The 19,165-nt window shown below is 35.9% G+C and overlaps 1 protein-coding gene across 2 annotated transcripts in view; it reads left to right on the top strand.

The window, feature by feature from the left end:
• LOC5576694 (echinoderm microtubule-associated protein-like CG42247) overlaps positions 1-19,165 on the top strand; it is a 198,551-nt gene that overhangs the window by 155,337 nt on the left and 24,049 nt on the right. For both annotated transcript variants that reach the window (XM_021839057.1, XM_021839058.1), the window contains exon 5: positions 7,117-7,384. In XM_021839057.1, coding sequence (XP_021694749.1) covers positions 7,117-7,384 — 268 coding nt within the window. The remainder of the gene's footprint in view (positions 1-7,116; positions 7,385-19,165) is intronic.

The raw sequence follows: 19,165 nt of genomic DNA, 5'->3' as shown, positions 1-19,165 counted from the left end.
AACGAGAAAATTCCAGGATCTTTTCATTATGGAAATTTCCTTGACTTCCCTGGGCATAAAATATCATCGTAACTGCCACACAATATACGAATGCAAAAATGGCAATTTGGCAAAGAAAGCTCTCAGTTAATAACTGGGGAAGTGCTCATAACGCCAAGAAGAAGAAGAATATTTAGATTAAGTTAAGTCAAGTGTGAAATCAACTCACCTCTAACAATACTGAACTGCTACGGCAAATGAAATTCAATATGTTGTTAACAAAATGTTAAAATCTTAAATTTGTTTTAGCAAATAAGGATCATAGTGTTGTCTAACACAGAACACCTAGATATAAGAAATGAATGTAATTTTTGGAATGATACTTATAAAGAAATATATTAAAATAAAAATCAGTTTACATGACATGACACAAATACACCTCTGCTGTAAAGTTTCGCCAAATAAAAAAAAATGATGTTTCGAATAATGGATGTTTTCTAATAATAAAAATCGATCTTTTGGAATCAAAGGCGTTGTTCTGAAACTGAACTTGAATTGGTTACCTGTATATGAAACGACCGGAAAGGCTTCCAATGACCATATATTGTCGAATAAATGCGGTTTTATTTGGAACAGTATGGAAATCAACATTTGATTTGGGTTAGTTATCCGGGTTCGCATACTAAGACATCCAATCTTCTGTATCCGAATACATCAAGTGGTCAAGTGATAATAATAGTTCAAATATGTCTCCCTAAGGTAGTTAAAAAATCCTTTTTGCTCCACACCGCTCATTCGAATTCTAAAATGTAAAATCTATAACTTACTACTGAGGCGTCTGATTTGAAAACGGTCTTCGGCAAAGTTGTAGCTGATGAATGTATCTAACAGTATCAGCATTGCTCTAACCCTCAAGAGCATGTGGGCAAATACTATGACCGATTTAATGAATCGCTTGCTTTTCCCATAGTGATTTCCATATAAATTTTAAAGGGCTTCTGCAGTCTCAGTTTTCATCCAAATTAGCCTAAAACTTGGGAGAACACTCAGAATTCGATCTGGAACCGAATAAGCGGTGTGGAGCAAAAACGATTTTGTGAACCATCCTAATGTCTAACATGAGCTCGCATGACTTCATACAGTCAACTCTCCATGAGTCGATATTGAAGGGACCATCGACTCATGGAAATATTGAGTCTTGGAACAGCAATGTTATGGAAAGCCGTTTGATGGAACCATCATAGTAATAATGAAATTTATATTCTAATATGGTTCCATGAGTCGATATCGAGTAATGGAACATCGACTCATGATGGTTGTATTCATATACTTTCATATAAATACATTCGAAATATATTGAAATTTTATCAAGAATCACTGGTGTACAGTACATTTCTGGTCTTGAATATGAATTGGCCACCGGTACTCAAATCTTTGTGGATGCAAGTGCAAATAATCCACTACACAATACTGTTAACATTTTGAAAATTGATCTATTGAGGTAAAAGATATGAGCAAAAAAGTGCAAAAAAGTAGCCCACGCCTTTTTTTCGAAAACGCATTTGACTCTGAGCAGTTCAGAACATGTTCATGAATGACTTTAGCTTCGTTTGACTTGAGTGATTTTAACATGATTTCAGCTTTATTCGCTTACATGTACTAGAAGAGTGAACAAATTCGCAGAAGCTGTACAATGAAGGTGTTCTACGTGTATTGTAGAGCAGCCTACTATGATTATAAAATTAAAAATCCAAACTAGGATACTCGACAGCTACCATTTGTTGTTAATCAAGTTATGTTTTGGTAAACTAAACATTCGACACAAAAGCAATTACCACCAATCTGGTCGCAAATGATTGCAGCTGCATTTATGAGCAAATGAAATAAAACTACATAGGTAAGTTTCATAGAAGAATGCATGAAGGAATTTGAAGGGGAAACATATTTTTCGGCTTAGTGAATGTTCCTAGAATTTCGAGCTTATTCGAATTTAAGCTGTATATCAGTGATTTAGTTTGCAAACAAAATATGCAAATTTCAATTTTATTTTTCGTAGGGATGGATTAAAACCTTATCACAAATCAGTGCCATTGATAGCGTACTTAAAAAGTTTTGTTTAGATTTTTATTATTTATATCTCCACTTAACTCATCTCACTTGAGAGACCCATATCAAAACGTAAATTCAAGAGTTCAGCTAAAACAATTATGGAAACTTGTTCTATAAGTGTTTGGCATAATATCATTGAAAAATTATCACGATTTCGTTGAAGTCGAATTTTTGGATTTATGACCTATGAGGGAACCTCTGTGCATCGTAGCCACAATTCCCTATTAGTTATTGCTTCATAATAGATAGGCAAAACATGTTTGGAGCTTCATGGACAGTTCAAAAATATGTTGGGGTCAGGTAGGGTAAACATTACAGAACTCTTTTTTCATTTGGAAATGAAATTTTTCCATACAAAAAGTGAACAGACCTGTGATTTGTCAGCAGCAAGGGTGGGCTGGTGGATTAAGAAATCAATAATTATCCTAGAGTAATTCTAAGGCATCCATAACACTCAGAAATTTTGGCTATATTCTACACAGGTTCACATTACATTATTTTCGAGCACATAATGTCTACGTTAGGTGGTTTACAGACCTTCTCAAATACGTGTCCACAAATTTGAACAAGAGATTGGATATTGGAAGTCATCTAAACCGTCCTGGGATTCAAGTCCTAATGAACCACTGAACCTACTACATACTACAGTCTATCCAGCTTTTTACGCCAGCTATAAAACTGCGGGGGATGATTTGACTTTGACATTACTTACCTACCAAGTTTATAGTTTAGTCTTAGTAAGCCATGCTTTTCAATTGTTGATTGAAATGTCAATAATTTTCACTGGATCTGTTTTGCACCTGAGTATTTTTTGTAAAACCACCTCTTTTTTTACTAATCCCTTTTTTTATTTTAGGTATCGATACGAGAATAGCGTTTTGTCTAGACACGTTTGATGGGTGCACGACGTTAGGCATAAATACGTTAGGCATAAAGACGTTAGGCATAAGTACGATAGGCATAAATACGATAGGCATAATGGACGTTTGGCATAATAGATGTTTGGCATAATGGACATTAGGCATAATGGACGGTAGGCATAATTTTCAAAATGAAAATATAAATGGTTTACTGGAAAAATGTACTGACTTTTTTGATATTTTTTTTTCCTATCTTTATTAACGAGATTTTTTGCCGTGGGCTGGTTCATCTCGGGACCAACGGATTTACTTCCCTTCCGAAGGAAGTCGAAACTATGACTTTCACGTCATAAGTGACTATCTCGGGGATGGGATTTGATCCCAGGTCCTCAGCGTGAGTGGCGTGAGTTCTAACCATAGAGTAAAGCCATGCTGAAGGTATCTTAGTTCGGTTCCTAGTCGATCCAGGATCTTTTCGTTTTCTTCACTTTCTTGGCCATAAAGCATAATGTATCGTGCACAAATGAGAAAGCCAAGAATAAGAACGACGCTGTACATGATCAGTTGCTCATTTTTGAGTTTGGTTCTACACATATAACTGGCAAATTTTTCATAAGAGATTATCCCTTCTTTAAATTGAAGGCTGTTCTTTATAGTTTTGATGTCAACAAAATTATTGGAGTTAGTGCTGCTAATGTCTTAATCAGAAAATTTCCCTTCTTCTATAAATAAGCTGTTCTTTCGAGACAATAATGTCATTATTGCTTTAAATATTTCCACCATACATTTTCCCTTCTTTGAATCATAGGCTTATCTTTATACTTATACGGTTAATTAAATGGTTGGAGGAAAAGACTGTTTGAGAAAGCACCTTCTTCCAATATATGTTGTTATTTGTATTTTTATTTTTCTAATAGTTTTTGGAATTGTAGATGTAAATATTTCCATCCGAAATTGTCGTTTCGACTTGCTGTTGATTGATTATGAGTAACACTGGGTAATCAAATAAGTTGTAGGAGCTCTATGCAATAACATTGGAAATATCACTTTGCTCCTAAATGCACGCCATGTTTTATGCTGGATATTGTGTTATGTTGAATTTGACTTTTGTAATTGAAATAAATATTTAATCGAATTTCACTTTTCAAACTTGACGAATTTCGAGGAAATTGATTGAAAATCATCGAAAATTGTTTACATAAGTAGCAAAGGAACCGTTCTCACTAATGATGAGCAGACTCGAAGTAGCAATGTAACGCTAAGAAGATAGTTGTCATACTACCAGAAAATTATTGCTGAAGATTATGTCACCTATTATAACATAAATTCTTGACTTGCCTCTCGATTATTGTCTTCAAGGTACTCATTTGCACTATAAGTATTAATATTTATATGGAAGATTTCCCTTCTTTAGAATTAACTCAATTATGTAAGAGAAATATAACAAAAAATGTCATATACTCATTAAAATAAACATCTTTAGAAACAAATAACACTTTGATTGCACATCGCATATTCAAATTGATACTTACAAAAATGGATTGAGCAGGATTTTAGACTTGAAATGACAACCAATGTTCCTCCATATCTGTCATTCGGTTCATGGTCACATTTCATAGCACCGAAAAAAGTCATTTAATACCAGCCAATCAATCCACCCTTTCGTAACGCTTTTTGTATAAACATCGCACATTTTTATGAGCTGTCACACCTTAAGGACAGATAACCACCCCCATCAGCGTAATTGAATTTGTAAATGGGCCCGAAAATGTTTCATTATAAGACGAGTTTCAAATGACACACGCGCAAGTTATTTTATGCCAAACGTCCATTATGCCTGACATATATTATGCCTAACATCCATTATGCCTAATGTCTTTATGCCTAACGTCCATTATGCCTAACATCCTTATGCCTAACGTCCTTATGCCTAACGTCTTTATGCCTAATGGGGTATACTCACGTTTGATAGGGATAAAGATAAAGTGGTACAGAACTACAGAAGAGTATTGAGAGAACTGCATTTTGTACAAGGAGTAAATACAACCAAACCCGGCTCGGCCGTTATATGTTTGACAAACCCCCGTAAACCTCATGAATCTCATCGGTTTACGCCGTGGATCTCACGAAAGAATGAAAAACTTATATTCCTTATAAATTATGAATTGTCTGCAGATTGTGAATGTATAAGATGTATAAATTTCTTGGACAATGTCTATGTCGTTCATGAACCAATCCATGCTCCATATATGCTGTTACATAGCCTCAACTGGGAAGTAAGTCGATTTAAACCACAGGTTTATCATTTGCAGGAGACAGACCATGTATTGAATCTGAAAAACATGACCTAAGGTGGAGCTGTGGTGAAGTTTCGTTCAAATAAAAAAGGGTCATCAAACGACCACAATTTGGGCTGTTTCATTTAGCGAGAGTATTTCCTGAAATCCATAAATACGTTAACCTGCCACCCCAGGTCTGTCTTGCAGAAGAAGCTCAAACAAAATCAGTAGTATTTGATCTTTGAAGTAATTGTTTGGGCATCAAATTTGTCGTACCGTAATCCAGGGGCAAATTGATCACTTTCTTACATTTATTTTGTTGTGTTACCATTAGGAATTCAAATATTCTCAAATAAATTTCTACAAAATCAGTACTCCATTGATCTTTATCAGTTTATGTAATCGACTTTTCATGAAATAATATTTAACATATCATAAAAATAGTTTTGATATTAAAAAATTAAAATGACACACTGGGGCGAAATTGATCACTATATAACAAAGCAGGTTTAAGAATTAAAAATTTCCGTATCTACTAAATTTAGGTCTCCTGAATCTGAAAATGATGTCAAAATTCTTTCAACTCAAGTTTTTGATCATATTATTGCAAAATTAAACTTCCTAATACGCCTAAATGTAGGCAATTTCCCTTTAAATAAGCACATATTTTTAGAATAAACGGTTTTATGAACAAAAAACTATCCTTGCTATGCTGTATGATATCAAAAATGAGTTAAGGAGTTCATACTTAAGCTTACACAACATTTTAAATACTCAATGTTGATATGTACGCATAGCACCAGTAGATTGTTTAACACCGACATTTCCAACGGTATTGCTTACACCTTCAAAAAGTGTGAATATTTCTATGCAAAACTGAGCCTAATAAAAATGAAATAGTGCAACATCATCATTAGACATCCATAAACTAGAAAACATGGAATGTCTGTGGTGCCAACGAAGTTTTCAGCATCCTTCGGAGGAAATGTTTAATGATACCGACCTGATCAAACTCGCCCCACTGATCAATTTGCCCCCGGATTACGGTACAGTTCTTAACACTTATTCACGCTGTTCAGTTTAAGGAATATAAAGAACTAACAGGAATCAATCCTCAGTTCTATGACCGCTTATCATAAACCTAAAATGGCTAAAATATAGTGTTAAATACAGAAAATCAGCAATAACTTTAAAAAAATCATTATGTGAAATGAAATACAGTTAACTCTCCCTTACTCGATATTCCGTATCTCGATATCGAGTTAGAGAACCATCGTAAAAGTTGGTTTTCATGGCTAACTCGATGGTCCCTTGGATCGCAGTTGCATTGGTTTTGTGTTCTGTAACTCGATACCTCCCTAACTCGATAGTCCCTTCAATATCGAGTAAGGGAGAGATGACTGTACTTATTTTTTGACGTGTCTTTGTATCAACATAAAAAAAATCAAAACTACATAGTTTGCTTTGATTAAACTATAAAAATATTTTAGTGTACTCAAGATACGTCAGAAAGGGGTGAATCAAAGATTATAGCAAGCTAGCGTAAAAAGCTGGATACTCATTCAATTCTTGTAAAACATCTACATTTCTATCCATTAAGCTTCATTATGGCTTGGAAAGTGTACTGCTATGAATATTAATAATCTAAAGTTCTTTAGAACACACTGAAGTTATGAGCTATGTTCTACATATATGCAACATGACTTATTATTCAAACAAAATGTCAGTCCCGTAGCCTACGGAGCCATGATTTGAACAATGTTTCTTAGTTTGTTTAACAAAATTGATATTAAATTTAGTCTATTTGAACCGTGTTTGAATTTTCACTCTGATATCACAATCGATTAAGCTAGTTTTCCATATTTAACAATGATTTCTCTTCCAACCAGCATGGAAGTTCACCCATCCCGAGAGCTGGTCGGTTCCGGGCAGCGCGCCGGCCGCGACCGCAAATCCCAGGCCCACGTGCGCATCTGGAGCACCGAGTCGCTGCAGACGCTGTACGTGTTCGGCATGGGCGAGCTCGATTCCGGCGTCATCGCGGTGGCCTTTTCCCAACTCAACGGCGGCAGCTACATCCTGGCGGTGGACGCTGGCCGCGAAAGCATCCTGTCGGTGTGGCAGTGGCAGTGGGGACACCTGCTCGGCAAAGTGGCGGTAAGTATATCCGGATGTGCCCATTATCTTTGTTTGTTGAAGAATGGCTATTTAGAGTACCCGCAATCCGGCGGTTGACCCAGTTTTTAATTAGAAGCTTGCGGAAAGCCATGTTTTCCTGCTTGGGCCGCAACTAATGGACAAAGTTTTCATCGAGCGGCGTGTTAAACATTCCACCGAAAAAAAAATAGCAGAAACAATTTGCACATTGCAACGCCAGACTGTCATGCAATGCGGCGCCCGAAGTTAGACACCATCAACGCCGGAAGTGCTTCAAACTTTCACGTTTCGTTCACCTTTCTACGTTCCGGGGCACTATGGGCCAGAGATCAAACTTTCGCGATAAAATCCCAAACACTTTCATAGTAAACACAAGAATCAACCTTAATGTAGTACAAACTCAAAAAGTTGTGTTTAAGATATTGCATTTGTATTTAAAAGATTAGGATGTATTTTGAAGTTGAAAATATTTGTTTTGATTGTGGATTTTAGGTAGAAAAGTGGGTAGGTTTTTAATAGAAAATTTATTTCACATTTATAAAAAGGGATTATGGTCAAAGTAGATTAAAAAATAACGGAATTCAGGAACTTTGGTCGCTTATGTCTCGAGAACAGTTATATATAATATTATATTTTTTCGGCAGGGCAAGGGCTAATACATTACGTATTGATTAATTTCATATTTTACTGCATGATGCCACTAGCTAAGAAAACATTGTATTCTTATCCCCCTTAAAGACCATGACGTTCTAAAACTAGATTTTAGGATAGCTAATTGTAAAATTGATGTCTTGGGCAAATGGTCAATGGTTGAAGGGGTGAACGCTGTATGTTTGCTCATGTGGAGTTTACACAGGAAAAGTGAAACGAACAACTCAGTCGAATGCATCTAAAATGAACGTGTAAACGCTTCTGTTCAACTCACATGAACACGTCAGTCGAGAGAAAGTTGAATGTGTGGCACGAGAAGTGAGTAGAACATGTAGGACAGTCAAAGAATTGTCCTACTCATGATTTTATACGACTTAAAAAAGTTGAAGAAACGTTTTTGAATTCTGGAACTAGATTTGGATTTCTATGTCAGAATCAACTTGATACCCATCATCATTCATCATACGGTGCAGAACTACTTGGGCTCGTCCATGATTCATTTTGGCATGGGAGGTTTTTCGTAACCGAATTGGATGAAATTGCGCAATAAGAAGCACCGTAATCCGGGGTATGATTGATCAGCATAAAAAAGCGTAGAATCATCTCGTAAATAGTTCGTATCATCATTTATTGATGAAAAATGTTCAAAGCATGAATGGTGCTTCTCTTTCTTATATAAAAATTGCGAACATTACGTTTACTTTATGCGCAAAATTGTCAACATTTCGAAACAATGATTTCAATGGTTAAGGATGATACTACCGAAAATTTATGTCTTACATAAATTCTTCAGACGATATGCAAATTACCTACCTTTAAGCGTAAACCGCGGTTTATTGTGTTTATAATTTCAAAATAAGGCTGATACAAATATTAATTCTTTAATGTCACCCCCCCCCCTTCAAAAATACGAAAAATTTGAAGGGGAGAAAAAAAGAATCATAATTTTTTTGACATCAGTTATGTTTTTTTAATTTTTAGAGTAAAAACCAACTATCGTTAAAAATAAAAATTCGAAAAAATAACTTTTTTTTCATTTTTAATTTTTTGTTCCTTATTTATTTTTATCCCCCCCCCCTCGTACCTTCCTAGTGGTCTCGGACATAAAAAAAAATTATTATTTGTATCAGCCTAACTCAAAAAGTAAATGACTTCTAAGCGTTTGGTCTTCATATTCGGCTACAGGGGCCATGATATAAATAATAGGGGTATTCACTTAACGGCGTAAATCCCCGCGTATATCGTGGTAAACTGATTAACTCAAATCTTTCACGAAACCACGTAAACTGTGAAGGAAACATTTCAATTTGTTGAAATTCGTCAGTTTTTCAATCTAGGAAGGCGTTGCCCGCATAATCATGAACCGTATTTCTACTGTTCCACAAACTGTTCATAACCATTCACGACAATATCAGAATAGTTTCAAATGACATCCAAAATAACAATAAACCAACACTATCACAAACTTGTTTCACAGATTGGTGAATGGCAATCGGGAAAATCACAATGTGGGAAATAGGCGGTTAAGTTATGTAACCATTTAAAAACTCCTATTTTCTCGAACAAAATTTTTCGTTTACAGTTTGCCAAATGATGGGTATATTGTTCTTTTTTCATGAAATTCACGTTAACGCAAATAGTTAGAAAATTGTTGAACTATAAAATAGAAATAAGAAAAGTAATGTATGTGTAATAAGCGGTTTGTGGTTGGTTATGATTGTTCTACCGTATGCCTTACTGTACTGATATGTTCATATTATAAGAATAATTTTAATTATTTTCGAATACATTGAATTAGAAATAATGAAACTGAACGTTTATACCAAATTTATTTATTTATTAATTTTTATAATCAAACCTTAAGCTATCTCACAAACGTTCTTTTCCATTAATAAAAATAATAGATGATTGCAGTCCCGAGTTGATTATAGCTTCGCGTTTCACCAACATATTTTTAAGTCGTTTTGTTGCGCATCATTCTCCGGACTGACTCCATGCGAATTGCATTGCCGTAAGTTGCCTGCTGTGCGTATCAAGACTTCGGAAAAGCGTTGGTCGCTTCTGCTCGCACAAGACAGTTTTAGCAAGAGTCGGCATCTTTTCTGGGACCGCTTTCTGGTAAAGACTGCTCTTTTGTTGTTAGAAGGAATTGCTGTAGACAGAAGGGGATTCACAGGAACTGCAGTCTCAGCAATTGAGGATTCCGACGCCTGTTCTTCTTACGGCCACCGACTTACCAGGTAGCTGGATTATTTTCGATGTTGCCTATGAGTGTTGATCCGGTTCTTAAAGCTGCAATAATAAATGCCGTAAATACCGTTGAAACTTAAGGACACGTTGAAATACCTACGTTTTGTATTTATTCCAATAATGTAGCACTGGAGTAGACGGCAGCTGTTTTTTATCGCAATCTTACTGGGACAAGAAAACGGAGCGAATTTGCAATGTCAACATTTTTTTTTTATTTTCCCGATTCGCGAAAAATACACGCTTAAAAATCATCTACTCAGTAACTGAATATTTTTCGCAAAATAATAAAAATATTTTTTTTCTTTGTGTTCTATTTTGCACTTTTAGACTGAAAGGACATAAATACAGAAGTTTTAAAATGTAACTACAGATGTTATGTGCATCGTTTCAATAAAAAAGATAGATTTTAAATTATTTCACTTCTTGATACTGATGTACTTTTCAAACGTGCATAAAACAACACTTTCAAATACCAAAGCGTGCAACAGTTTCCCAAACTGTTAAAATTAAGTTTCATATTGTAAAATTTTCATGTGTAAGTGTGTTGTGCAAATTTATATCTGACGAGTTTTTATGTTTATATTGTCCAACTATATTCGCCCACTAACATATATTACCACAGTTTGGGATACATTATTCAAACCGCTTTTTATAGTCATTATTTTTGCGTTTCATATTGTTCAATAAAATAGCAACTGTTTGTGGAACATTAACCCTACCAGATATGAGAAACATGTTGTTTGGAAAGAGTAACAAATTGTATTTTACTATGCGGGTGTTTATCCTAGTTTCGTTGTCATGATGAGAATAAACAACAAACTTTTTCCCAATTTAGGAAATGAGTTCAGCAAATCTTGGGTTAAGATTCACGAGTAGGAATTTTGATGGTGGTCTTGAGAGGTCTGAAATGCCTGAAGAATAGTCATGGAAACTAAATCTTGTCAATAATTAGGAGGGTCTTTGTAGGAGGTGGCCCAGGGGAGAAGATAACGATGCAACTGACGACGGTGTATGCGCTTCACGAACGAGTAGTGTGTTAAATTCTTTATATTCTCAAATACCGAATTCATGCAACCCAACTTAACACCATCCGAATCCAATTTTATATAAAATTCGGTTCAAGTTTTTCTTCTATTTAATCACTTTGATGTTGTGCAACACAATTTTACAACTTAACGACACTTGATCTTGCGCAACTTATTTTTTCATCTCTTAAATGCACCCATTACATTCATGATTTTCAGTAATTATTATTCAAAACAGCAGACAAATTTGCAAAAAGCAACAACATCCTTCAGTTTTTACATTTTTCAAGCTCAAACAACAACAATCGTTGAAATGACAGAAGTTTGCTGCGGGTAACTAGATTATTTATCACTCTTTTGACATCGCACTGAGTTAGAAGAGAATTATTTCATTCGCAATATTTCATCGCTACAATTACGCAAAATTGCACGTTACGCAGCTTTAAGTGAATACCCCTAATAACATTTTCAATATAACCGAACGTTGTTTACATAGGTGATCAATATTACCCCATATGAGCTAAATAAAAAAAAATCGCCTAAACATTTTTTAAATATGCTTGAACCTTAAAAAACGAAATACAGTGTATAGTCACGAGCTATGGGTGACAGTTCTTTTTTTTTTAATATTAAATTTGCAATATTTGCATTTTAAAATAAAATATTAAAGAAATATAAAAAAACTGATTAATGTTACTTCGAATTACGGCAGTTCAATATGACACATAATGTGGTAAAATATGAGCTCAGTAGCTTAAGGTGAAGATGACCTTCGATTGGTCACCATCAACTAGTGACCAATCGATTAAGTTTTCAGGTTAAATGGATGTTTGGTTCTCCAGATTTGTGCTCTTGAAAATTATTGGATTACGCAATGAATAAGAATTGGTCAAAAACATCGATATACGTTTTATTAAACACCGGCACGTTAATGCTTTTAGTGGACGGTTGTGTCCTTCGAAGGAAGCACCACACTAGACAACGGACTAGCATGCAACGGCCAGTGGTACGGTCAGAAAACGTTCCTGACGAAAGTTTTCCGGATTGAAGCGAGATTCGAACTCACTATCCAAGGATCGATGTTGCCAAATGCCTGTAATACTAATCGCTCGACCACGAAGCCAACAACTTGCGCGTTTATGTAGGTTCAATTTAGAACACTTGTTGCTTAAAAAATCAAAACACTTGATCATTAATAACGTTTTATAATATGCAATTCAATATCTTCGATTGTCCGACATTTCCCCGAAAGATTTTCTCCCGAATGCACTGTTTCCCCGAATGTACTGTTTCCCCGAAAGCTTTTTGCAAACACATTTTGCATTTTTCTTCAACTATCAGAGTAATAGACTGAATTCAGTTAGTTAGGTAATCGCTTCAAATCTTATCTCTTATGAATAATTCTTAGCGAAAAACGACAGACGAGATATTTGGATTGGAAATCAATGACAGTTTTTATAGCAAGGCCTGCTTTTAAAAATTTGTTAAAAATTATGAAATCAAGGTTTACTTATTGAAAATTGTGTGCAGGATTCGAAGGCGTGATTCAAAAGGGACATATTGATCTTCACTGCATAAGAAATTAAAAACAAAAAAATAGTCGATGAGTTTGTTTGGGACGCATCTGACGGATTAGCCCATCGTTTCGAGGCAATTATTCAATTTTTGCTTCCGCATTAGTAGTTTGTGTTTCATAAAACATGAACAAACATTCTGTTTTTTTTCCTGTAACAATGAATGGATATTATTAAAGTTGCTTGTTTTTAATTTTATGAATATCCCTTATTTAAACATAGGTTGTTCTTATTTATTTTACTGCTCTAATAATCATTTACTTTTTTTTAAAGAGAAAATTTAAAAAGAGACAATTTACATCGTCTTCAGCCAAAGCCAATCACGAACATAAGGCAACGGACAAAAGTTTCCACCGACTGGAGCGGGAATCGAATCCACCCTTCGTGGCACAATACGCCTAAACGACTGACGCCGCTAACCACAAGGTCACGAAGCCCTGTTCGGAACATAAACCACGGGTCCTTTGTTTAGTGTATATCATGGTGCTTTGTCACTATCGAGATGTGGTAAACCATTCGGTTTTCTTATAGTTGTAATTCATAACTTGATCACTGGAAAGGATTCTAATTGAAAGGTTCCGCTATTTATTCCCTTCGAAGGGTATGGTGATTGTGCTCTTCACCGGCGCGCCCCTTCATCAGTCATAATCGGATCCCTTGATGAAGTCAAGCCTCACTTCTTCAAACTAGAGAACTTAATAAATAAAAGATTAAAATACAAATTGTTGAATTCGACTCATTTTTTTATTTTCCTTGCATCAAGATCATTCTCGGCAACTGGGAAAACCGAGACTTGTCACTTCCAACAAGGTTTAAAATGTATCAAGGACTAATAAGTGTTCTCTCCGTTTGAAGCAGTCAGAACAAAGGTTTTCTGGAAGATCTTTACCGCATAACGCACCACGAAAGCTGATAATTATAAAGCTAGGCTTTTGTTTTTTTAATCGTAGGCAGTTCTTTGAAGCTTCGCTGTGATAATTTTGTTCTGCTTACAGCTGCTCCTTTTTATCTATTTCGTTTATTTGAGAGGCTCAAATGCGTTTAACGCTTTACGGAGCCGAAATTCATTTTTTGTATTTTTATTACATACAATTAATTGGCTTTTTCAGTTCAACATTAATATGGGATGGAGCCAGGGTACTCGTGGCAACTCGAGGTTAGTGGTCACAATTTTTTAAGGAAGGACATGGTAGGGATTAGGATCAGGGTTCTCAGCAGCTCATCCGGGAGGTATTACGTGGCATCTTCATTTTTGTTTCATGTCGTTGGTAGCGATTTCTTGCCGGTATTCGACTGCCGGATGGCCAGGATCCTCAATCCAACACAAAGGGGACAAAACACAAAAAAAAACTGGGGAAGAGAACACAAGAGAATTAAACTTTTATACAACACAAGCGAAGGAAATCGTAAATTGCGACCATATAAATAAGATCGCGGGTTCCCAACACATCTCTAACTGGAACATAGGGTTGTCTACCTCGGGCCGCGAGGGTATCCAAAAGTTGCGCTCTGGAGGCGTCCATATCCGAGCACTGCCAAACTACGTGATCGATGTCATCATAACCGGAACCACACCTATTACAAATATTGCTCAGCGCGAGGTTAATCCTGTGTAGATGTGCATCTAGCGAGTAATGGTTGGACATAAGCCTTGACATCACGCGAATGAAATCTCGACTTACGTCCAAGCCTTTCCACCAGGCTCGCAAGGAAACTCTAGGAATTATGGAATGTAACCACCGTCCCAGTTGGCCATTTAGCCAATCGCTTTGTCAACCGTGAAGAGAACTTTGACGTACTAAATGAAAAAATTCATCGTGTGAAATTCGTCTATCATAAATCTCACCTTCCTCAGCGCCCACCTTTGCGAGAGAGTCCGCCTTCTCATTGCCATAAATTAGGCAATGTGAGGGGACCCATACAAAGGTAATCTTATATGATCTTTCGACCAGTGCACACATCTGCTCTCTTATTTTTGTAAGAAAGTAAGATGCATGCTTTACAGGTTTCATCGATCGGAGTGCCTCAATAGAACTGAGACTATCCGAGAAGATGAAGAAGTGGTCTGCGGGCATGTTAGAGATCATCCCCAAAGCGAAGTTGATTGCTGCCAGCTCAGCAACATAAACCGTGCAAGGTTCTTGAAGTTTTCGGAAGGCGGAAGAATTTTCATTGAAGACACCGAAGCCAGTGGATCCATTTATACGTGACCCGTCAGTGAAATATCTCCTGTAGGAATCGACATTCTCGAACTTTGCGTTGAAAATACGTGGAATAGTTATGCATCGAAGTTGATCTGGAATTCCATGAATAGCTTGTTTCATGGACAGATCATATTCAACAGAGGAACTGTCATTGGTGAAGCGTACACGTGGAGGGTTATAACATGGAAGGCTAATGTCAGATGACATGTAGTAGAGATAAACTCGCATGAATTTTGACTGAGTATTCAGTTTGAGCAATTCTTCGAAGTTTTCGATGACGAGTGTGTTGCTCACTCCACACTTAATAAGTATTCTTAGCGAGAGCTCCCAGAATCGGTTCTGTAGCGGTAAAACCCCTGCCAGAACCTCTAGGCTCGCATTATGTGTCGAGTGCATACACCCTAAGGCGATACGCAAACAACGATATTGAATTCGTTCCAATTTAATCAGGTGGCATTTTGCTGCTGAGAGAAAGCAGAAAGAGCCATACTCTAGAACAGAGAGAATGGTTGTTTTATAGAGTTTTATGAGGTCTTCCGGGTGAGCACCCCACCATGTTCCGGTAATTGTTCGTAAAAAATTGATCCTTTGTTGGCTTTTTTCCGTTAAATACCTAGTATGGGTTCGCCAAGTGCCTTTTGAATCAAACCAGACCCCAAGGTATTTTGAAGTCAAAGACTGGTCGATGTCTATTCCCAAAAGCTTAAGCTTTAATTGGGCTGGATTCCGCTTCCTTGAAAATACAACCAGTTGAGTTTTTTGCGGCGCAAACTCAATCCCTAAATTTCTAGCCCAAGTGGATAGATTATCAAGGGAATTTTGCAATGGTCTTTGCAGGATTTCTGCTCGTGGGCCCTTCATAGAGACCACAGCATCATCTGCAAGTTGTCTAAGCGTGCATGGTTCTTCCAAACAGTTGTCAATATCTTTAACATAAAAATTGTAAAGCAAGGGACTTAGACATGAGCCTTGGGGAAGACCCATATAGCTAATTCTGGAAGTTGTCAGTTGACCGAGAGTGAAGCTCATGTGTTTTTCTGACAACAAATTGTACAAGAAATTATTCAACATTCCAGGTAGTCCACTATTGTGCAGGCTTTCTGACAATATTTCTATGGAAACTGAATCAAAAGCGCCCTTAATGTCCAAGAAAACTGAAGCCAATTGCTCCTTGTCAGCAAAGGCTAGTTGAATATCTGATGAAAGCAACGCTAGACAATCGTTTGTTCCTTTGCCCTTGCGAAAGCCAAATTGAGTACTGGAAAGCATGTTGTTTGATTCGACCCAGTGATCGAGTCGGGATAAGATCATTTTTTCTAACAATTTCCTTAAACATGATAACATAGCAATCGGGCGGTACGAATTATGATCAGACGCTGGTTTCCCAGGCTTTTGAATAGCTATTACTTTGACCTGTCTCCATTCAGGTGGAACAATGTTGTGTTCCATGAAAGAGTTGAACAGGTCAAGCAACCGTCTTTTAGCGATATCAGGGAGATTTTTAAGAAGATTGAACTTGATCATATCGCGTCCCGGAGAGGAGTTGATTGATGAAAGAAGAGCCATAGAAAATTCCAGCATAGTGAATGGTCTGTCCAACGCATTACAGCTGCTCCTTATTTCAACAGGAATTTTCCCTTCTTTAATTAGAAGGCTGTTCTTCATAGATAAATTATATCAATAAAAAATAACAGAGCTACTGAAACTTAGAGCAAATTTTGTTCTGGTAATTATATGCTATTCTTTCAAATTTTTATTGTAATTGCAAATATTACAGATTTTAATGCTTTGACCCAACATTTTCAATGCTATCGATCTACTCTTGATAAAGATTTTTCATTGAATAGGCATGTTTTTTTTTCTATTTAAGTAGGGATTATTAGCATTTTGGGTATTCATTATAAACATGCTCACTTTATATGATGTTTTGGCTATTAGTTTTAGGTCATTTTCGGCAGATAATGAAGACATAACAAAGACATCTTAACACAGATATTGATAATAAAAAAAATAGAAGCATGGTGTTGCTTCTTTTTAAAAGTTTCTAGAAGGAAAAATCGATGTCTAGTTATGTAGGGCAAGGTATAATAGATTCTTCAATTAGCCTACCGTACTAAAGCTGGGCTTATTGTAGTAACAGTACTTTATGTCACGCTAAGTATTATGAAAGAATAATTGTTTGACTTTATGGATATATGGCATAAGTACGTTTGGCCGAATAATGAATCTTTGCGAAATAGTCCGAAACAATTTGAAAGAACAGCCTATCATTGAAAGAAGGGAACATTCAAATTGAAATACAGTGGGATTCCGTTTTTGGCATGCTCCGTTTTTGGCATGCTCCGATTTTGGCACCCCCCGATTTTGGCAACAAAATGGATCCGTTTTTGGCAACATTTTTCAATACAGTGGGATTCCGTTTTTGGCAACAAAGTTGAAATTTTCAGTTGCCAAAAACGGAACCGTGCCAAAATCGGAACCCATATTTTAAATTTTATTTTTCAACTATTGGTTTTGAAAACATCATTACAATGTTAATACATAATTTTTATGATATCATAAGGCATTGAGACTTCGAAAAGGTTCACTTCAAAGCATTTTTTTCGAAGGATTATACTATGCTATGAATCTATAGCCCCGTAATGTTAAATCTGGCAAACGTTTTTTTGATGGCGTTTTTACGCCTCAATGTCTTCAATTATTTTTTAGAAGCTTTAAGTATAATTTTTGTATAAGAGGGCCTTGTAAAACCAATAATCGCGTAAGTGACCTTTATTCAAGAACTGGGCATTTTCTTAAAACTATGAGAGAAAACGAAAAAAAAATTATTTGTTTTCTTATAAAGACGTATTTATGAATCAAAAGCGCTGGGTATTGCAAAGTTACATTAGCTTTTTTTTCTAATTCTATGAACATTAGTTTTACTTTGGACTTTAACGTAAAACTAATTTACAAATTAGTTTATCTTTTGGACTTTAACGTAAAATTTGAAAAATTTGGGCGGTTTAGAATTGTTCCTTCAATTTATGTTTCTGATAAAGTCAAGCATTTTATAATGAATGGTTGACTGAAATCAAAAGGGCAAATATAAATATGAGATGATGCATAAACGTGACTCGTAATTTTGTAGAATTTAGTTTTAATTTTAAATAATTTTAAATTGAGCTTGATTTATGTTGGACACCTACCTTATGAAATCAACTGAAATTTACAGGATTTTGTTATGAAACCTCAAGAACCTTAAAGGAATCTTCAGGTTCTCATAAGGGATCTACAGAAAAAACGCTTGAGCTCTAAAGCATCTTGCCAAGCATCGTTAGGATCTCGCATAGAGTTCTCAGGATCTTGGTAAGGATTTTGCTAGGAGTAAATATCTTGGAATTCCGCTGCGATGTTGCTGAAAATTCTCAAGTCTCCGATAAAAAAAACATTTAAAGTTTATTATAATTAGGCTACCACTAGCGCACCTCAAATTCCTCTGAGAACGTTTTCAACTCCCCAAGCTTTTAACATAAATTTTGAAAATTCTACTAGAAATTCACATTATCCCGCTTAAAATTTACAGGACGCCCTAGAGTTTATTAGGAATTACCAGATTTGGGATCCACTTGGAATCTGCAGATATCCTCATGATTTCGATAAAATTTCTGAAAAGTTCCACAAAAACCAAGAATTCCTTAACGATTCTCAAGAATACAGTTAGGAAACTCATAGACTCAGCTCGTAAGGAACATTTGGATGTTGTTGAGGCCCGTATCCTTGATTAACAATCTTGTACAGAATTCTGGATCGTCTCTTAACAAATCTAACGCCTTACAGAGCCTATAGAAAAGAGGGAACGTAGCTTTAAATAGTTGACGCAGAAAGATCAATATACACACCAATACCACCGTAGTTATCGCACGCTTCAATGATATTATTGAGAATAAATTGTAGTTTTAACCGTACTCGCAATTGTCATGTTATTTAATGAAATTTATTAATAAACGACATTTTGCTGTACATATTTGTATCTATTATTGCGGTTTTTATTTCATGCGCAATGTATGTAAATGCATAATAATAAAGACAGAGGGC

Source organism: Aedes aegypti, chromosome 1 (genome assembly GCF_002204515.2).
Source record: "Aedes aegypti strain LVP_AGWG chromosome 1, AaegL5.0 Primary Assembly, whole genome shotgun sequence".
Taxonomy (NCBI): Eukaryota; Metazoa; Arthropoda; class Insecta; order Diptera; family Culicidae; genus Aedes; species Aedes aegypti.
This window is presented reverse-complemented; position numbering and strand designations above follow the sequence as displayed.